The sequence below is a fragment of the Balaenoptera musculus genome, chromosome 11 (assembly GCF_009873245.2).
Source record: "Balaenoptera musculus isolate JJ_BM4_2016_0621 chromosome 11, mBalMus1.pri.v3, whole genome shotgun sequence".
Lineage (NCBI taxonomy): Eukaryota > Metazoa > Chordata > Mammalia > Artiodactyla > Balaenopteridae > Balaenoptera > Balaenoptera musculus.
In genome coordinates, this window is record NC_045795.1 from 11709666 (window position 1) to 11731667 (window position 22002).

The window sequence follows — 22002 nt, forward strand, 5'->3', positions numbered from 1 at the left end:
AGGACACTGACGCTTGTCTGCCCATATGTGGTTGCAACTTCGGGCAGTTTTAGTTTTCTTATCTTTAAAGAGGTAGTAGGAGTGCTTTTTCATAGGTTTTTATTTTATTTTTAATTAATTAATTAACGGCTGCGTTGGGTCTTCATTGCTGCACGCGGGCTTTCTCTAGTTGCCGCGAGCGGGGGCTACTCTTCATTGCGGTGCACGGGCTTCTCATTGCGGTGGCTTCTCTTGTTGGGGAGCACGGGCTCTAGGCACACGGGCTTCAGTTGTTGTGGCATGCGGGCTCTAGATCTCAGGCTCAGTAGTTGTGGCTCGCAGGCTCTAGGTCTCAGGCTCAGTAGTTGTGGCTCGTGGGCTCTAGATCTCAGGCTCAGTAGTTGTGGCGAACGGGCTTACTTGGTCCGCGGCATGTGGGATCTTCCCGGACCAGGGCTCGAACCCGTGTCCCCTGCATTGGCAGGCAGATTGTTAACCACTGCGCCACCAGGGAAGTCCTTTCATAGGTTTTTGTGACTGGTAAATGAGTCAATATAGGTTTTATTCCTATGTGGTAGAGAATACCGTATCGGCTGTTAACTCCATGTGTGAGTGGAAAGATCTGGAAGTCTAGAACAACCTTGCAGTTGATAAGAGACTCCTGGAAAGTTAGTACGGTTTAAATACCTGGCACGCGGTGAGGGCTGCCCGAGGGGGACCGTTAGCACTGTGACGTCACTGACCGCCTCAGAAGGAGCTGCTCCGAGTGTGGTGGATGGTCGCCGGTGACACCTGTCTGCCAGTACGACCAGCCGTCCCCGTGTCTTTTCATCTTGCTGAAGCGTTTGCTCTCTCGGTCCACGCGGGACCTTGGGGATATACACGCACATCTAGGACCGCTCTGGCCCCTGGTAGTTTGGTGTGCGGATGGACACCTGGCTTTTCCATTAGGGTTCAGGAGTGGGTAGGGATGGCGTTTCATTTGGCGGTGATGAAAACATTTTAAACTTGTATTTTTGTGGTGATGGTTGCACAACTCTGTGACTATGCCAGAATCCACTGGGTGGTACGCTTTGAATGGGTGGATCACATGCTATGTGAATAATAGCTTACTAAAGAGAAACGAAAGTCTGTTAGTAATGAGTGAGTGACAGATGCACTCAGCACAGCGCCTGGTGCTCGATGAGTTCTCAGAAAGGGGGTGCTGACTGCCGTCCTGTTGCTGGCCTCAGGCCCCACGACTCTTCTGAAGAACTGTAATACTCTGCAGTTCTGCAGAGATTAAGGTAATGTGTTAAATTTTCAGAATCGTTCATCAGTTTTGTTGTCCATACTTGCCTGGGATACGTGTATGTCATACATATTATAAATTGAATCGCTGAGCTGCTCACCCAGCGGCTCAGTATTTAGTATTTCCAGCTAAATTCATCTGGCCTGTCTTAAGGGGACTTTTTAGTCACTTGGGAAGTTGTGCTGTTCCCGGGGACTATACAGTGTGAGTATAGGATTTCCAAAAGTCATTCCTTTCCTGGCTGGAGGGTTGGTGTGGTCCAATAGCAGATCCACAGAATTTATTTGGAGAACCTTGAAAACAATCTTTATTACAATGCAGATATTTCTGTATTTGGTTTTCTGTACTAATATTTTTATTCTGCAAATTACCAATTCTTCTATAACTTGTAGAGTGACTGTGTACATGGAGTGCCTTCCAGTTTAACTCTTGTGCACACTTTCAAGGTGTCTCTCTCCCCCAGTTTGTTGTGAATAGTTAGAGCGTCCTTGTTCAGATCCAAAGGTGGGCTAGAGTCTTGCCATTCACTTCAGAAGCGGTTGGCCTTTTAGAATTCATATCCTTGAATGCAGGGCTTTATGAAACCCTGAGCTACGAAAACAGTTCATTCATTTGCTCTTCCAGAGTTGACACTTGTCCCCCTCTGAGTATAACCCATAGTTCTGTGCTCTGTCTTATTTCTGGAGGGTGAGAAAGTATGAGATTCCTCTTGGACCACTGCCCACCCTCCCAACAGGCCCTCAGCCCGGGCAGTCCTCTGGCCCTGCCATGGCACGTTGGAGAATGCAAGAGCCACGGAGCCACCTGATGCGGGGACAGGCAGGGGGTCAGTCACCATCTGGCCATCCGTCTTGTCCTTTCCTCGGCTCCTTTGGGGGCCAAGGGGGCCAAGAAACCATTTTTCAATGACAGAAGCCATTCATTCGGATTGATGGTCTTTCTGATGCCCTGACCTTTATATTCTCATAAAGGTCATGTGCCATTTTCAAACTTTGGTATCTGCAGTTATTAGGATCCTATGTAAGAAACGTGTTTAATTGGCAAATCTATGTAACTCTGTCAGGTACGTTACATCAGTACCCATAATGTATTCACATTTCTAGATCTTGGAACCCTGGTAATAACCAAGTTTTTGGGTTTTTTAAAAAATTAATTTTGGTTGTTTTTTTTTTTTTAATTTATTTACTTATGGCTGTGTTGGGTCTTCGTTTCTGTGCGAGGGCTTTCTCTAGTTGTGGCAAGCGGGGGCCACTCTTCATCGCGGTGCGCGTGCCTCTCATTATCGCGGCCTCTCTTGTTGCGGAGCACAGGCTCCAGACGCGCAGGCTCAGCAATTGTGGCTCACGGGCCCAGTTGCTCCGCGGCATGTGGGATCTTCCCAGACCAGGGCTTGAACCCGTGTCCCCTGCATTGGCAGGCAGATTCTCAACCACTGCGCCACCAGGGAAGCCCAATAACCAAGTTTTGATAGGAAAAACATTCTGTGACTTACAGATTCAGGTTCTTACAAAGAGAAGAAAATCCAATTTGCTTTAAAGATTCTTTTCAAGAGATTTGTTTCCTGTTATGCACGTAACCGAAGTGATAAGATTTCACTGAGTGGCAATTCCAGAGGGCTTTGGCAAATTCCACGTAAACCAGTAGAACTTGCTTGTGATACTGGATGAGGGTGCTTGGAGGCCTCTGTAGGTTCAGCCCTTGCTGTGGGCTCCCAGCGTGAGCGAGATCCTCATGGGGCTTATGCTGACCTACAGGTCCTGGCTTTCTCTACCTTGACACGTGACTGCTCTAGCTAAGTCAGTGGGGCCGTTTTTACCCAGGGCAAACCGGGTTACAGCACTCACACAGGCGGCATTAAAATCCTTTTGAACTGTTGGCACAGGTTGGCAGACACATTCCATTGTTTTCAGACAATAGTGACTCAAAGTTGAACTGGCTCCAGGGAGCAAGTGCGGCTTTTGTACAGTAACAAGGATTCAATGCCAGCCGATTGATGGTGTCTGTCTTCCCCGAGTCAGGACGCCTTGTAATGACACGAAGCTCACATTTAAATATCTGGCTCCAGATCAGAAACTTGGCGTGCTTCTCTTTTCCTTTCTGTAGCACAGTCTTCTCTATTTACAGCGATCCTTTTTTTGTCCCTTCGATTTGTTTTGGGGGTGGGACAGGGAGCAGGTCTTATTTTACGTAATTTGGGGGTTAATCCCGTGTTCAGCTTCCTGCTCCTTCTTTCCTCCTGTGCATCGTGTGTCTGCTGGCAGACCTTCCGGCCCAGCTTTCGGTAATGGCTCTTGTATTTCTCCCTCAAGGTGAAGGTTAGATGTGCTGGGTCATCTCAGGATATCATAGGACTTTTGCCAGATGCCAAGCAAGGAGTCCTCTTTCCTACTCACCTAATAAAAAACTTGCTGTCGTTCAGATGAGGTGCCTTTGGCAGCACAAATAATTAGCAAGATTGGGGCGCCTGGCTCTGGCAGGGGAAGGGGGCAGGCAGAAGTGCCTCTGCTGGCCTGTGCGCTCTGTTTAAAGGGAATGACTTTTCAGATGTGGGTCTTTGCTGTTATAGCAGGCGCTTTTAAGAGGATCAGCTTTCTTATATTTGCACAACTTCTTTCTCTCAAGAACGGATAGCGTTTTTATTACTTTGAATACTTTAGCGATTCCTGGAGGGCAGATAAGGGCAGGCAGCTGGTTTGTTTTCTAGTTGCGGGAATTGAAGCGCAGATGTGTTTGGATCTGGTGGCTAGAAACCGCAACCAAACTATCCCTGTCCCTCCAAGAGGTTGTGTATGGAGTGAGGGTTTTATAAAGACCTTATTATGATCAGCGTTTTATCGACTGCCTTGTGGAACCCCCAGGAATCTCATCGGGATCTGTGTGGACAGAGTCAGATGGGGGAACATCGTTTAGTACAGACTCTCTGGAGCTGTAGACGTGATTTCCTCCTTGGAAAGCATCGCTTTCCACCTTACAAATGATCGCGGGATTGCTGGTGAAGATGTTTCTAAAGTGCCTTCTTGCCCATTTACTTTTCATCCCTTTCTGGGAGCAAACCTTACCTTCTGGGAGCAAACCTTACCTTCTGACGTGACCCTAAGTCAGAATACCAGCCTTTGGATTTAAAGGTTTTGCTCGCCGTGGTGTGGAAACCCTCGTCTGCAGACCATTTAACTTTCAGAGTATGTGTATACAAGTCAATATATTTGTCTCTGTTCATGAATGCAGAGCTGTTTGTATCTGAGTACAATACAATTTCCTAATATGGTTCACCGTGATAAATGCTTTTTTCCTCTCCTTAAAGAAATGAGTCCAATTATTTCTTTTAATTGGAGACAGTGTGTGTGTGTGTCCTCTGTACACCTCGAACTTTCTGTCTCTTATGTTCACAGGGTTTAGGCTTTTCCTGTGAGAATGAATATTTTTTCCTTTCCCCTTCTCTCCTCTTCTGGAGAATCTTACAAATTAAGACAAAAGATAATTACTTGGAGGAGCAAAACTGCAGGTTCCCACGACACTTAAAGTTAATGAGCTGTTGCGGACAAAAAAATAACTCGTCTCACGCACCATCATCCTCACCCAACAACCGCCCCCATCCACCTCCCAGTAACACGTGAGTTGACTTTTTGGCTGTGTTTGCCATTTGGGTGGACGGCTGCTGTAAAACAGCAAGATGGTTACAGAAAGGGGATTCCTTTGAAAACTCTCCCTTCGTTTGCAAATCAAAGTTAATTTTATTCAATTTTTAATTTTTGTATTTTTGAAAACCTTCCCCTTTCCCGATCATCTGATCAAAATAGTCTTTCATAGACACTTGTGTTGCAGGTCACAGAGCAGCCGCTTTGGTTTATTGCGTTAAGGGCGCGTGCCTCCCTCTTTCCTCGCCTGTGATCAGGGTCTCCTTTCCCCACGGTGTTTTCCTGGGGAGTCATTTTTGGTGCTGGTGGTGTCAGAGCTCCTACAGGGCATTAGAACAGAAGCAGAGGTGTGCATTCTGTTTCAGGTACAGATAATGACAGTGAAGGCTCTGTCCTCCCGCCCCCGGATCTCAGAAAGATGTTGCCGGCTAACCACAATGCCAGCTTTTAACTAAGTTCCTTGAAATCTCTTTCTAGCAACTGGCCTTGCCCCCATGGTTCACCTGGAAAAGAAAGAGTGACAAACTGTGAGCACTGGTGTCCTGATGCCCATCTGGCATTGACCCCGTCGTGGTGTGGTGATCCTTACAAGCTAACACTTGCCCACTGCTGCCGCAAAGGTCCTTTCTAGACTAATATTTTCTCACTGAATCCTCCAAGCGACCCTATGAGATAAATAGTTAATTGGGAAACTAAGGCTTGGACAGGAAACCAGTCCAAGCTCAGATAGTTAGCAAATGATTTATCTGGATTCAAATTTAAGTAGCTGCATTTTAGAGCCTGAGCTTTTTGGGGGGTTTGTAGGTGTAGACATAAGTACAGGGTCCCTCAAACCCTCTAGAAACCATAGTGTAGCTAATAACCATGGAAAAGATGATCCAGCCTACTGGTTTCAGGCTTGTTGGTCTCAAGACCCGTTTCTGCTCTTAAAAAAATATTGAGGGACCCCAGGAGGCTTTATTTTGTGGATTGTATTTATTGATATTTACAATATTAAAATTAAAAACTGAGGTAATTTAGAAATATTTACTCATTTAAAAATAACACAAACCCCATTACATGTTAACACAAAGAACACTGTCATGTAAAGGGACAATATTCCAAGCCCCAAAGGTTACAGGTGAATAGAGTTGCTTGGTTTTCCATTTTTGCAGATGTCCTTGATGTCTGGCTTAGGAGATGATGGCTAGATTCTTAGGTCTGCTTCTGCATTCAGTCATGTATGAAGAAAATCAGTCTCAGGCAAAGAGGTGGTTGGAAGAGGGAAGAGCCTTTGTGAAGATTTTATTCTTTGATTTCACACCCAGACTCAACCAGTGGTAGTTTCTTCAAGGTCAGTTGTTACCGTCCTCTGAACCCATATCGGTGAACTTCTCGTGCTCTGTTACGTTAACATCCATTGGTTTGCCTTATCCCTTGAATGGCTCTCTGACCCACACACAATTTTGTAATGTCTTGTATTGATCATTTGAAAATAATGGTTCAGTGGGTTATCCACCCCTACCAGTCATCGGCACCTTCCATTACGTTGTATCAAAGAATCTTCTCTCTGCACTGAGCTCTTCGTGAAGGTCTTTAAGTGTTGAGAGGCCGTCAGACTCATGGTGGCAGATACAGGTTTTCCAGAATTGTAATTTTTGCCTGAAATCGTGAATTCTATCATTGGCAGCAAACACTGTTAGTTGCTTTTTCCTTGACAGGCTCACTTTGTTCATTTTTGAGAAAATGGCTGACAAATAACTACATCGGTTGTCCTTTCAAATAAAAATAGCATTCCGTGAAAAAGCAGCTAGCTTACAACTTAATCTCACAAGTGCTTTTCCCTAGGAATAGTCGTCATACTCGTATTCAGGAGAAATGCCTTATGTGTGGTTCCTTTTTTTTTTTTTTTTTTAAATAAATTTATTTATTTTATTTATTTATTTTTTTGGCTGCATTGGGTCTTTGTTGCTGCACACAGGCTTTCTCTAGTTGCGGGGAGAGGGGGCTGCTCTTAGTTGCGTTGCGCGGGCTTCTCATTGCGGTGGCTTCTCTTGCTGTGGCGCGTGGGCTCAGTAGTTGTGGCACACGGGCTTAGGTGCTCCGCGGCATGTGGGATCTTCCCAGAGCAGGGCTCAAACCCGTGTCCCCTGCATCGGCAGGCAGATTCTTAACCACTGCACCACCAGGGAAGTCCTGTGGTTCCATTTTTGTCACACAAAGTATGTGTATTCCAGGGTTGAGATTTAATACTGTTAACAATTTCTATTGCTTTATCACTTTCCAAAGTGAAACTGTCTTTTTTTTTTTTAACTGCTAGTAACTGGTAATGAAGAATACCAATATTTGTTCATTTAGTTTGGTGCCACTGCATTGATTTGTGTTGAATTTTGCTACCTGTTGCCGTTTTCTTTTCTTTTTGTTTTGTTTTTAGTTTTATGGAGATGTAATTCACATATCATAAAATTTACCCACAGTGTACAATTTAGTAGTTTTTAGTATATTCACAGAGTTGTGTAATGATCATCACAGTCAACTTTAGAACATCTTCATCGCCTTCAGCCTGAAAAATCTGTACCCATTAGGAGTCATTCCCATTTTCCTGAACCCTCCCCAGCCCCTGGCAACCACTAACATACTTTCTGTCTCTTATGTATTGGTCTGGTCATTTCATAGGAATGGACTTCTATAATAGGTGACCTTTTGTCCTTAGCTTCTTTCACGTCCCATAATGTCTGCAAGATTCGTCCGTGCTGGGGCACGTATCTGCTCCTGATTCCTTTTTATGGATAGATAACACCCCGTTTTGTTGAGCTAAATGCCAGTGGATGAACCTTTGGAATTTTTCCCCAGTTGTTAACTATTGTTAATATTTCTGCTCTGAACATTTGTATACATGTTTTTATGTGGACATATTTTTCATTTCTTTTGTGCTCATACGTGGGAGTGGAGTTGCCGGGTCATATGGTGACTCTGTTTCACATTTTGAGGAACTTCCAGATGGTTTTCTAGAGTGGCTGCACCATTTTACATTCCCACCTGCAGTGTTTGAAGGTCCCGCTCTGCATTCTCACCCACACTTGCCTTTATCCATCTTTGTGAACGTAGCCGTCCTGGGGGGTGTGAAGTGGTGTTTCATGGTCACGTTGGTTTGCATTTCCCTGACGGCTGGTCTACCTCTAGCCATTACCGTCACTGAAGTGTCAACGCAGTAAGAAAGGTAAATACTCTCAGGATAATTAAGAAAGTACTTTTGACCTAGGGGATCCCCTGAAAGGGTCTGTGGGTCCCCCATGGGTCAGGTCGCTCGTTAAACTGGTAGAACAACGAGGGCTGTGGTTTCAGCATCATATTTCTCCTTGCTTGGCCAGGACGTGGGCACCGCCTGTGTTTTCCCATGAAATGGATATTGGTAGGCAGCCGGGGTCGAGTAGGAGGTTATGGTGAGTCTGCTTAGGCCTGTCCTTGGGCTGTATTGAAGCCCATTCTTCTACTGCATCTGCGGGGAGGACGGGAGGCCAGAAGAGCTCTTGCCACAACCTGCGTGTAGTAACCTGAGACGGTCCTTTTAAAGAGGCAGCAGCAGTAAGTTCTCCCCAGTGCCGAGCGCCTGCTGAACCCAGACAGGGCACTGCACACTCTCCACGTAGGAGTGTGTGGTCCCCAGCCTTGGCGAGAAAACTGAGAATTTACACAGCTTGCCCAGGTGCAGACAGTAGGGCTGGGAATTGAACCACTCGTACAATCTTGTGAAAGGGGACCAACCCCCAGAATAAATTTTTTTTGTAACCAAACAGAGAAGTCAGTAATTCTAGAATTAGCACACGGCTCATCTTGGTGGCAGTAACAAAGCTCAGGAAAGTATGGAGTGTTTAAGATTAAAAAAAAAAGATGAAACTTCCTGTGCTTTGTTTCAATAAAGGAGCTATGTTCACTGCCTTAGAAAATTGGTGAATGGTCAAGAATTGCCTAGATTCATGTTCCTTGGCTTGATTTTTAATCACATTGAAGTATGACTTCTTATGGATGTTGCTTCTAATTTGTCTGGAAAGCAAGTGCAGATATTGCCAGCTTGGGTATGATGGATGGATTCTGACAACGTGTAGTTACTTACACTTAGAATAAATGCCGACCATTCAGCGCTCCATTTTTCTCTAACAAAGTCACCAGCAGAGCCTTGCACAACACAGGATCATATACCGTATTTTGCTGTGGCATGGTCTTTACGTCTGTATTGAGAATCTATTTAGAGTGTGTAATCACTGGGGCTGGGAGCACCTTCAGAGATCAGGGTTCACATCCAATCCAGATATGGAAAACGTAAATCTCTGTGTTACACCATATACAGTGTAATAACAAGTGCACTAAAGAAGCAAATCTAAGCGATCGAATCAGAAACAATTAGGGGGAAACTTAGAGGAATATCATACCATCTGAAAATACGTTAGGATTTTTTTTCTTCTTCTTCTTCTTCTTGCGGGGTGCTGCTGGCTGCATGTTAGGAAGTCCCCACCTCTGACCAGCTTCATGGGAGAACTTTCTAAGCTAAGAAACTTAAAAAGTGGGTTAGCAGATTTAGCAACATAACAGATGGAAAAGCAAAAAAGAGGAAAATATTTGCACTCTACAAGGCATAAATGTAATTTAAAGGACACTTAGACAAATGGGGGTGACCAAGAAAGCATTGAAGGCACTGGGGAGGGCATCCTTGGAAGACATACGTTATTGTCTTATGGACCAGTGGGAGAGGAGGTTTGACTTCTGTGTCTTTAAGCTTCAGGAAGAGGTTTCAACTCAAAGGAGGAGGAAGTTTTTCTTTACAGCTGCCTGGTCCTGTGGTGACTTCTGCCTGGAATTCTGCAAGGCCTGGTTGCGGGGTGGGTAGCCTTGGAGTGGAGGTACCCGGTGGGCGGGTGGACACAGTGACCTTTCAAGGCTCCTTCTGTCAGCAAATGCTCCAGGAGCCTTTTTAAACTGACAGCTGAACGGGCTCACTGGCTTCCCTGGCTGTTCCGCCTGGAGCTCGTGGGGCCGGGCAGCCAAGCATGGGGCGTCCTTCCTCCTTCCCTGGAGAAATAGGCCACCTGCCCGGGGGGTTTGAGATGGTGGGGGGGGACCTGCGGGAACCGGAGGAGCAGATGTGAAGGGCTTGTGGATGCCGTGGAGGAGTGCCGGGCCCGCCAGGTCTTTCGTGGAGCGTGAGTCCCGGCTGTGAACAGAGGAGAAACCTCAGGGCGGCAGCGAGATGAAGTTTCCTGTAAGGACCCTGAGCATCGCTGTTCTCTGCTCAGCTCCCGGAAGCGGGTTCGGGGGTGTGCAGCAGGCACACGGGGGACCAGCACCGAGCACCACCTGGGGATCAGCAGGGTGGGCCTGGGCTCGGCGCTCGCCTTCTGTTGGCGTCCTCCGTAAAATGGGCGTGAGGGTAAGGTCCAGTCCCTTTGGATGCAGAGGGTGAGTGACTTCCCCGCCTGACCATGGCCCCTGGGCTGTCGGCAAACACTTAATACTTGTGGGTGTGTTGTGACTCCTGGGATAGAAACGGGTCCGGCTCAGAGCGCCTGTGCCTCTCTGTCCCTCTTCTCTGGTCACTGAGGGGTCAGGTGAAGCAGCTGTGTCCTCACCCATATCCGTCAGCAGATGTGCAGCCTTAAATGCGTTACTTTAAACTGAAGAACATATTCTTTTTTCAGATCCCCTGTATCTTTATACATGAGGTGGCCCTGTTTGTGGAATGTGACTGTGTTGGTTTCTTTTCTTTTTTTCTATTTATTTATTTATGTATTTTTGGCTGCGTTGGGTCTTTCTTGCTGCGCATAGGCTTTCTCTAGTTGTGGCGAGTGGGGGCTACTCTTCGTTTTTGTGCACAGGCTTCTCGTTGTGGTGGCTTCTCTTGTTGCGGAGCACAGGCTCTAGGCATGCGGGCTTCAGTAGTTGTGGCTCACGGGCCTAGTTGCTCTCCAGCATGTGGGATCTTCCCAGATCAGGGCTCGAACCCGTGTCCCCTGCATTGGGAGGTGGATTCTTAACCACTGCACCACCAGGGAAGCCCCTGTGTTGGTTTCTTCATTTTAATTCTTCTCTTTTTGTTTAAGGTGTGATGTTGATATTCTGAGGGCTGCTGTGTATTTTGTGTGTGTGTGTGTTTATTTTTTTGTTTTGTAGAGATTTTTTTTTTAATTTATTTTATTTTATTTTTTTTTTATTTGTGGCTGCGTTGTGTCTTTGGTGCTGTGCACGGGCTTACTCTAGTTGCGGTGAGCGGGGGCTACTCTTTGTTGTGGTGCGTGGGCTTCTCACTGTGGTGCCTTCTCTTGTTGCGGACCATGGGCTCTAGGTGTGTGGCTTCAGTAGTTGTGGCGCGTGGGCTCAGTAGTTGCTGTGCATGGGCTCAGTAGTTGTGGCACACGGGCTTCACTGCTCCGCGGCATGTGGGATCTTCCCGGACCAGGGCTCGAACCCGTGTCCCCTGCATTGGCAGGTGGATTCTTAACCACTGCACCACCAGGGAAGTCCCTGTAGGGATTTTTTTAAATGGATTTTTCAATGGTTTCAACCAAAGCAGATAATTCCTAGGATGTGTTTATATCTTTTTTTTTTTTTTTTTTGGTCTCTCTGTGTTTAGGATTATTCCTGTCCTTTGTGGTGGTTGTTTTGACTTGAGTTTGGGTCTTGAGAGCATGTGAGATGGGATGTTCGTCCAGAATGTTTTCCTTTTCTTTCTCCTTTTGTCTTTGGGGGACTTAGGGTACCTGGCAGCAGGCAGCATCCTCTGTAGTGACTTTGTTCTTCCTCTCTCCTTACTTTCCAGTTTTCAATGGTTCCAGCAGGTCATCACGGGAGAAGGAACCCGTTCAGAAACACAAAAGCAAAGAGGCCACTCCGGCGAAGGAGAAGCACAGCGACCCCCGGGCCGACGGCCGGAGGGAGCAGGCTGCCGCGAGCCACCCCCCAGCGGCCCCCTCCGCGGGCTCCTCTGCCAGGGGGCTCCCCGCTCACCACCACCCCCCTCTGCATCGGTCGGCTCAGGACTTACGGAAACAGGTAAAGCCCAGCCCTGCCGCCGGGGGACCAGGGTCTGGCCCGGAGGGTGCCGGCCTTCCTGCCAGATGCCACCGCCGCGTTTCATCAAGTTAACTGAAGGGGAAATGTGAGTAGTAGCCTCGAGAGATCCATCCTTCCAGAGCTCAGAAGGCAGGAAAGGACGCTCAGAGGTGAGAGGGGGTGAGAGAAGCATGACCTGGGCGCAGAGGTGCCGGTGCACACGCCTCTCCTCCCGTGAAGATGGATCAGGCGGGGCCACTGGTGGGTTTGCATCCCTCCCTGGAGGATGCTGCCAGCACCCGGTGCCAGCGGCAGTGGAGCCTCGCTTGCTGGGACGCCCGAGAAGGGTGGGGAGGGAACGCTCCTTCGCTACCCCGCCCCAGTGCCGGGGCACCGGGTGAGGCGAGGAGTCCTCAGGTTAGGCCGGGAGCCACAGGTGACCTTGGAACAGGCCTGCACACGGCCTGGAGTGTTCCCTGTTCTTCTTGACGGACACGTTGGTGGCTCGTGGCAGGACTTCTGATAGGCCTGCAGGCGGTGATGAGACGGGTGCAGCCGCGGGGGACACTCGCTCCATCCTGAGCCCTTAGGGTTAGCGGAGGCTGCACGTGCTCTGCTCCCCCCCCGCCAACGCCCCGACTTCGGGGTCACATCCAGAACGCAGATCCTTTGTGGGCACCTCTCCCTGCGCTTGGACAGAGTTCTCAGCACCTGGGAGGGGGGCACTGGGGATGAGGCGGGGGTGGAGCTCGGTGAGGCCCCCCCGGGCCCAGTGGCATTTCGTTACACCCTCTGCTCCCATTCTCACCGCATCTGAGAGTCAGTGAGCCGTGGGGATGAGAGACGAGCTCTCCACACTGGGCATTTTGTCACAGACAGTTAAAACTTGCCTTAGAATAGACTGAGGACTCTAATCTGGAAAGATTGATTGATTCTGGGCGAGGCGCGGGTGGCCTGGAGATTCCCTGACGGGCGCTGTTGTGGAGAGAGTAATAGATGGTCCTTGTGGTGTGAAGGTGGGAGCTCCTCCTGTTGAATTGCTCTGTCCCCAGGGTCCTTCTCATTCTTGATGATGTTGGGGACCGTCGTCTCTGAAGATGTAACTGTGCATGCACATACATAGGATGGTGTGTGTACACACGTAGTATTAGTCTCAGCCTTAAGTTTTCAGATATCACTCAGCTCTCCAGCTGGAGTGGACGAGGCAAGAGTCCTCGTGTTTAATGTTTCCACGGCCCTCAGATTGCCACTTAGTGCCTCTGAAGTGTTATCTTGAGATTAAACAGGTGGTTTTTGCATTTTTTAAACATTGCCCACTGTTCCTCAAACACACACTTCATGTTTTCCTCACGAGAACACCTGAGCGTGATTGTGGAATTGGCCGCCCCCAAGCTGGGTGCCCGATTTTCAGGATAAAGTATGGGACGCACCATCCCTTTGGTGTCTTGAGTCCCCACTCCATTTCCAAAGCTGTTGGCCGGACAGGGCCTTGTGCAGAGCTTTCCTCCAGATCTTTGCTTATGGAAGACAACAACTCCGAAGGGGTCTAGAGAGGGAAGGGATCCATCTGCGGAGCAGGAATCTCAGTGAGGAATGAATGTGTGACTTTATTCACATAGAACCATAATCACTCTCTCTCTCTCTCTTTCTCTCTCTCTCTTACTTTTTCACGTGAGGCTGGATTGAGTAAACCCCCATCTCAGTTGGTCCAAGCTCATCCTCAACCCCCAGCGCTTGCCCCTCAGTTCAGGATTTCCCTTTGTAACTGAACAAGAGGAGTTCTCGCAGTTGGAGGTGAGAGTTGAGGGGAGTAGAAGGTACCCCTCCCCTGGGATGGCCCCATCCCCTTGGTCCACAGCAGGCTCACGCGGCCCCTTTTACACGCAGCCTGGAGATGGAGGAGAGACCTGGGTAGCAGGGCAGACTGTCATCTGAGTGACTGTAGGAGCCTGGCCAGCTTTCTGGGTTCAGGTCTTGCAGGTGGGGTGTAACCGTCCCCGTCCCACCCCCGCCTGCCTGCCCTCCCTCCCCTGTCTAATCCACCCGGGTGGGATGACCCAGGACTCCCAGGTCTAGTTGGGCTCTGACCACGACCTTCACCGAGACTTAAGCTGTAATAGTTAGCCTTCCTGAGCCTTATTGTTCATTTGGAGCCAATGATGTCAACTCTTCTCCCAGGGACATTGTGAGAAATGAAAGGATAATTTTGACACCATCAAATCCCATTAGTTAAGTACTCTAAGCAAAAAGGTCAATAGAAGCCCATTGTAGATTCCTTTGTAATGGCCTGATGCAAGTGATTAGAATCTGACCTTTCATCTTTTCAACTGCATAAAAGACGGGAGGCCCAGAGGATACTCGGATCCGTAATTTCAGATAGGATTAATTTTTTTCTGTCGGCCTGAAAGAAAAGATCAGTGATTGTACGAAGCCCAGCTGGCAGGGTGGAGGGAGGCCCTGTGTAGGGGTGCTGCTGAGAAGTGACCATGCCCCGCTGGCCCCAGTGCACCGAGAGCTCGCTCTTCTTACTAGGACATTGCCTCTCACGGGGCTGGGTGGAGTGCTCACCTTCATAAAAGCCCCGGCCCCCCGGCCTTTGAGACTCAGAGCACGAGAATTCAGTGTGAGGGGCCTCCCCAATCCTCCAGCTTTTCTTCTCCCAAAGGCTCCAGGTGTGCCAGGTGACACCCACACATGGGTAGCAGCCCTGGAACTGCCCTGGGTGATGAATTGGATGTGTGGTAGGTGTCGCGTTAACGTGCAGTAAAAGACAGTAACAAATTGAGGGTGGAGAAGCAACCTTTCTGACACCTAGAGAGGGCGTGGAGATGCTTTCCAAGCGTGTCGCGTGGAGGTTTTGGCAGACAGCTGTGTGTGGCTGGTAAGCCAGGAGGTGGAAGACGTGGACGGTGAGGCTGCCCCCCGCCGGCTCACCTCCCGGTTCTCATCTGTTGCGCTGAGGCCGAGCCATAACAAGAGGAAGAAAACCACCAGCTTGCGTGGCAGGGCAGACACGCCCGGCGGAGCGTCTGCCGGGCTGTGGTACCTTTGAGGAGAGGTTTTCACAGTCAGATGTTCGGCAGCTGCAGAACGTCTTGGCCTAGTAGGATGGAGAGAGGAGGTTGGGCTGTTCAGACTGAAGAATGAGGAGGATTCTTCAACGTTCTGGAAAATGAAAAACGAGCATTCACAGAGATGTGAGAGAGACAACCTAGCTAGAAGAATGTTTAAGGTCTGACTCTGCTCGTCATCAGGCCACGCGGGGAGTTTGAATTGCGCCTTTGTCCTGTGGTGTTTGTGACCAGGTGGCCTGCAGAGGGGAGGCGGCAGGTGCTTCGGGAAGGTTAGGGGCTCCGGCCAGGACCAGGCGTTCCTTCTGGAGAGCAGGGCTGCGTCCGCCTCGCCCCCCTGCTCACTACCTTCCCGGCTCCCGCCACACCAGCAGGCCTGCCTTCCCTGTCCGCAACTCGCCGCCTGTCCAGTGGATTCTGTTCATTTAGGCTCTTTTGCTATTTAATTTGAATTTTAAAGCCCAAATGCACTGTCCCCAACCAATAGTGTTTCTCTTGGGCTCCTTTGCTGCTGCTCTGAGAGGACGGGCAGAGCCACTCGACTCAATGGCTCCCTCTAGTGGGAAATGGGAGTTTGGTAGTTGACTTTCTGGTTGAACAGAGGACCGCTTCATGTCTGTGCGACAGGGGTAACCTGAGCTACAGGTGCCGGGTGGGCGGTGGTGGGCCGAGACACCCCACTTCCTGCAGAGCTGGGTGACAGCTGTGGGGTGCAGCGTCAGAAGCCCACACCTGAGCTGAGAAGGAGCACCTTGAAGAGATGTGAAGTTATTCAGCTGAAGGGCTTTTATTGCCCCCTGGAGGGCTCTGCCTCGGGCCTCCCGCCTCCCGAGTGTTGATTCTCCAGTGAATCACAGTGACCCCTCTCCCCGTGTCAGCACTTCCTCCAGATATGTAGGGTTGAGAGCAGGCCCGTGTGGTGGGCTGGCCAAGTGACCTGGGCGTGTGTTGAGGTGAAACTGAGCGTTGGCCTCTGTTCCATGGTGGAATAGAGCGGTGGCTGGGGAGACGCTCAGTGTGAAGGTGAGACAGTGCCTCCCTCCATAGCTTTGTCTCCTTTGGTACCGATTACTCATTGGACCCTGGAGACAAGCACAGGCCAGTGGCTAGGCGTCTGTGTTTATAGAAATAGGTAAACGAGAAGGCGATCTTTTTGCCACTGAAGATGGTGAAATAGTTATGCGGAATTCCACCATGTGAAAATTTGGAGTTTCCTGTACGACAGTGAGCCAGGAGGTCAGGTGGCCCCGAGAAGCCGGACTGGTGTGACCCGGGGCCCTGCGCTGTTCCTCCAGGTAGAATCTGGGAGAGTGGAAGCCTGGCTTCCTGGCCTCCTGCAGGTGCACAGCTGTGTCGGGGGAGCGCAGAGCTGCCTGGGACTTGCACACACTGAGCCCCTTTCTCCATCCTCACCGGTTGGGTCAGAATCTGGATGGGGAGGGCTTTAGACTGGAATCAGCATTATGTCCAAGCTCCCCAGGGGTTCACAGGGCTCCCGGGTTTGGGAGGCACTGAACCTAAACCTCGGCAAGACATGACGGCTGGCGGTGGGCTCTGCCGGCAGGAGCGGTTGGTGGTGTCCACTGCGCGGTGGCTGCCGTTTCTGCTGGCGGATCCTCATCTTCAAGAAGAGATTAGCGGTGCCGTGCGTCTGCTTATGTGTAAGTTGGGTGAGAGTCGGAGCAGGCTAACCACAGATTGAGGGCTTCGAGGGGTGTCTTCTCTGAAGATGCAGATCCTTGAGCATCTCGCCGATGGAAAACTCTTTCTGTGAGCCTCAGCAGGGTTTTACTGTTTCCTTTAGTTTTTCTGAATGGTCTGTTTTGTTTTTAGTCAATGGAAGCATTTGAAAGAACAGTTAAAAATTTGAGGTGTTTGCATTCCTCACCATACATCCTATTCCAAATTAGTGGTACTTATCATGGAAATGTTGTCTTTGCCCCCGCCCCCGGTTTTATAAATTTGTTTTTAATTTATTGTTGCCAGGCTGCTAGTTTTGTTCTGGTTTTGTTTTTAAATTTCCTGTTCCGTATTCTAGACCACCTGCCCTGTCAGTCCTGCTTCTTTCTCGAGTGGCCGGCAGTGTGCATCCAGGCTGTAGTTCCTGGGCCTTCTCTTTGGCCTCTCCCTCCCCAGTGGGGTCTGGGACCTCACCGAGTCCAGAAGTCAAGGCTGGCTCCCCAGAAACCTGGTTACCAAACGCCCCGGGGTTGGCTCATGGAACACAGTCTCACACCAAGAATTCATGGCTTTGACGGGACCGCGTATAATTGGCGAATGAAGAAATACAGGTCTGGGGGCTTCTTTCGTTTTTCTGTGTTCAGAACCTTCTGTTGATAGTCTGCTGCCATGGTTCCCAGAGTAGGTCCTTGGATGAGGCTCAGCATCACCAGAACCTCATTAGAAATGGAGATTCTCGGGCTCCATCCCAGACCTACTGGCTGGGAGACTCTGGGGATGGGGCCCAGCGAAGAGGTCGTTGAGGCTCAGGCCCTGCCCTCCAGAACCTGGTCCTCGGGGCGGGGCAGCTGCACAGCCCGTGGGTGCATCGGGTGTGGACAGGAGAGGAGTGAACTGCTTTAGGTGCCAGATGGCTTCCCCAACTCGGGAGCCCAGGTCCTCCTCCTGGTCACCTTCTTCTCTGGGCTCACTGGTGAGAAAAGACAGCTGCTGTTTCTGCTCTGTTTCCCAGTGAGCATGTGTAATGTTCAGTCTGCCTTTTGGGGAGGTGGTGTTGCTCAGGTAACCCTGGCATCCCTGGTTGCAGGTGAGAAATCGATGCCCAAGATGGTAAATGACATGTCAGAGGCCACTGAGAGGCAGAGCTGTGACATGGTGTCCACACCAAACCAGCCCAGCGTCAGCTCCTGCTCTGGGCCCGTCGTCATCCTTTGGAAATTAATGCTTTTCTGGTGTCCACCCTTGTCACACTCTGACTTCTTTTTATAAATGAGGGTGACTTCTGTGTGTCACAAAATTATTGTGGTGTCCAAGCTGTAAGATGGCTGTGAAGAGAGGCTGATCGTTTACCAAATTCCCGTAGGATCTAATGCGGACGCTTTAGGGGCGGGAAGTGGGAGCCGTCTGTGCAGAAGGAGTCGGGCCTGTTTTGCTGCATCAGAGAGGTGAGGTGCACCCAGTGAGGTGCCCTGGGGCCCGTCTCACAGGTGACTGACTGGCAGACGCCCACAGCTGACAGCTGCACCCCTGGGCGTGGCGCGTGACCGGCGTCTGAGCCACATGAGTGCTCTTGTTCCTTTCTTTCCATAGCATTTTTGTTTTGTTTTTTACTTATTTAGCATGTATTTTAAAATTCTGTGGGCAGATCATGCTGCTGTAGGGAGCACAGAAGAAATTGCAGCCATGTCTTTTCTTGGCACAGGTGTGTGTGTCTGTGTGTCTGCCCCCTTATCTGCAAGACCTTGCTGTCGGGTGTTATTGTTATTAACTTGTGGCAGGTGATTGGCAGGCACGTTGAGGGTCCTCACTGGGAAACATCTAGTTTCAAACGACAAACGTGAATGTTACAGCACACCCAGGAGACCCCCTGGGCAGCACCCAGGTTGGCTGCGTGTTTTTGCGCGGAAGGATGGGCCCCGAGTCCTGCGGAGATCCTGAAACCGAGTATCTCAGAGCTGGCTTCGGGGCTGTGTGTTTTGCCTGCCTTGGCCGGGACTCCCGTGCCGCCGCCTCTCAAAAGTGGGCGCCGGCTGCTGAGTTTGGGCGTGGGGTGGTCCCCGCTGACAGGTGCTAACTCCGCCTCTCCCCCTCTGCTCCTCCTGCCACCTCCCAGGTTTCTAAGGTCGGCGGAGTCACTCGAATGTCATCTCTGGGTACAAGTGCAGCCAGTGCCAAAAAGATGCGCGAAGTCAGACCTTCACCGTCCAAAACTGTGAAGTACACTGCAACGGTGACGAAGGGGACTGTCACATACACCAAAGCCAAGAGAGAACTGGTCAAGGAAACCAAACCTAATCACCACAAGCCCAGTTCAGCTGTCAACCACACAATCTCAGGGAAAACTGAAAGTAGCAATGCAAAAACCCGAAAACAGGTGCTATCCCTCGGGGGGGCGTCCAAGTCCACCGGGCACACCGTCAATGGCCTCAAGGTCAGTGGCAGGTTGAACCCAAAGTCATGCACTAAGGAGGGGGGGGGGCCGGCAGCTGCGGGAGGGTCTGCGGAACTCCAAGCGGAGGCTGGAAGAGGTGCCCCCGGCCGACAAGCCGCAGTCGCCCCCCAAGAAGATGAAGGGGGCGGCGGGTGCTGCCGAGGGTCCCGGCAGAAAGGCGGCCCCGGCCCCCGCGGAGAAGGCGCCGCCTGGCGGCCACGGGAAGAAGGAGGTGCCCGAGCGGAGCCTGGAGAGGAACCGGCCGAAGCGGGTGACGGCCGGCAAGGGCCCGCCGGGCAGACAAGCACACGGCAAGCCGGACGGCGTCCCCTGTGAAAATCGTTCTACCTCGCAATCGGAGCCCCTGCCCCGGCCGCACGAGGCGGCGGCCAAGGCCGAGAAGGGGGCCGGCAGGGCCGGGTGGGCGGCCATGGACGAGATCCCCGTCTTGCGGCCGTCGGCCAAGGAGTTCCACGACCCGCTCGTCTACATCGAGTCGGTGCGCCCTCAGGTGGAGAAGTACGGCATGTGCAGGGTGATCCCGCCCCCGGACTGGCGGCCCGAGTGCAAGCTCAACGACGAGATGCGCTTCGTCACGCAGATCCAGCACGTCCACAAGCTGGGCCGGCGCTGGGGCCCCAATGTGCAGCGGCTGGCCTGCATCAGGAAGCACCTCAGGTCTCAGGGCATCGCCATGGACGAGCTCCCGCTCATAGGTAAGGCCCCCGCCCCAGCTTCAGCTTCTCCGGGCCCTTCTGGGCCCGGGAGGAGTCTGAGGCCCCCCTTTCTGCAGGTGCGGGGTGCTGTGGGAGGAGGAGGGCTGGTCCTGTGCCCCCAGCTCTCACACTAGGCGACCCCTGCTGCCCCGATGTGCGGGCCGCCTTGCTGAGGCCAGAGTGGTGTCGGTGAGAGGGGCAGGAACGCTGCCCCCACGCATTCGTCCTCTGGGGGCTGCCTTACCTGAGCTCTGCAGGCTGGGAGGCTTGACCTACGGAAGTTATTTCTCAAGTCTGGAGGCTGGAACTCTGAAAGCAAGGTGTTGGCAGGGTTGGTTTCTCCTGAGGCCTCTCCCCTTGGCTTGTGGACGGCCGCCTTCTCCTGTGTCCTCACGCGGTCTTTGCTCTGTGCGCACGTTCCTGATGTCCCTTCCTCTTGCTACAAGGACACCAGTCACATTGGGTTAGGACCCATCATGATGACCTCGTTTTACTTTAATTTACCTCTTTTAAAGACCCTGTCTCTAAATACAGTCACACTCTGCAGCCCTGAGGTTAGGACTTCAACATATGACTCTTTGTAGGTGGGGTACATTTCAGCCCATTTATCTCTGTCTGCTCATCTGTCCTTGCATCTCAGTTTTTCTGGCGATTACTGGGCCCTCGTGGAGCCCACAGGTCCAGGAACACTTCTGAGAGCAGGCACAGCTCTGGCTGTCAGTGAAGCAAAGCTCTCCTTGGTGCCTGCTTTTGTGAACATACACCCAGCTGTTGTGAAGACACTTGGCCCCCAGGCAGAGACCACGGATGGCTCTTGGAATCCACATTTCCCTCTTCCTCTCCTGCTTATTGCGCCTCCAGGATTAACTCACTCTGTCAGGGACGCGCCGGTTCTGCGGATGGGGTTCCTTTTGGGTCTGCCAGGTGAGTCACATGCTTCCCTTCTGGCTCCAGACCCTCGACGGGAATAGGGCATGTCCTTCCTCCAGTTGGAGAGGACAACTTTTTAAAGGCAGGCAGCAGAGGAGATATTATCGGTCATTTAGATATCAAGAGTTGGCAGTAAGATAGGGCTCCTTGTAAGATGGAGGTTTCATTATTACTCTCGGCAGGTGAGAATCACTTACATTGAAAGAATTCTTGGTTTGTGGTCCACTGTCAGGGATGTGGTGGAAGGTGACACAGGGCTGTGGGAACAGGCTGAGGAGGTGCCAGCCTCTTGGGAGCTTGGCGCTGGCTGCGTGGGTGACCAAGAACCTCACCAAGTCGTGGCTGCAGTAGGACGTCTTTGGTCCCCCAGCCTGCTGGGGGGGTGCGGTAGGTCTTCTGGGGACAGGCGGTGTGCTCAGGTGACGTCAGGAGGGCAGCCAGCGATCTTCCATTCAGAGTAGGTTTCCTTAACCTTGACTCGCGTGGCACCAGAAGCCGCGAGGACCTGACACTGTGGTGTGTGTGTTCACACCCGTTGCTGTTACCCCAGCTGTAAAGCGTCGTCAGCTTCCAGAAGAGGAGCTGAGCCGGCCCGTTACCCGCAGAGGCCTGGGGCTGTGGCTCTGAGCTCGGCCTCCTCACAGTGCGAGAGACCTGGTAGTTTTGGAGGAATTTCCCAGAATCCACAGAGCGGCTGCTCCTTCTTTGGGAGGGTGGCACTTTGTCACGTACCATCCTCGTGGTCCTGAGAACGGGTTGGTGATAGCAGGTGAGGAGTGAAATAATGGATTTGCAAGTACTGGGTCAGTTTTCTCAGTGCTGTTGAATAACAGTGATTGCTTCCCTTCTGGTCAGCCTGTGGCCTGAGCCCCTTGGGGTGACTCGCATCCCTCTTCACCTCGGCAAGTCCGGGCGGCGTGCGGGCAGCCCCAGGAGATGCCCCGACTGAGAGCAGGGCCTGGAGTGCATCTTGGAATCTTGGGCTTTAGGCCCCTCCCAGCCAGGGTTGGGGCGAGTTTCCTCCTCGACGTGACCCCCACTGCCGCGCGGACCACAGTGACCACAACTAGCCCCAGCGTCCCACCCAGCACGGTAGATGGACTCGGGCTGCTGCTCGCCCTTGCCCTGGCCGAGGTGGTCCTGTGTGCCCGGCTCGCCCAGCGTGCACGCGCTGCTCTCAGGAGTTGCGCTGCTTTTCCGTTCATTTATTTTATATAAATCTATCCCCACCCTTTAAAGATCTAAA

General features: G+C 51.2%; 1 protein-coding gene across 1 annotated transcript in view; it reads left to right on the forward strand.

Annotated features, from left to right (window-relative positions):
• The window catches only part of JARID2 (jumonji and AT-rich interaction domain containing 2), a 241911-nt gene that overhangs the window by 200263 nt on the left and 19646 nt on the right, over window positions 1–22002 (forward strand). Inside the window, 3 exon segments of the mRNA XM_036868501.1 lie at window positions 11696–11928; window positions 18793–19154; window positions 19156–19826. Coding sequence (XP_036724396.1) covers window positions 11696–11928; window positions 18793–19154; window positions 19156–19826 — 1266 coding nt within the window.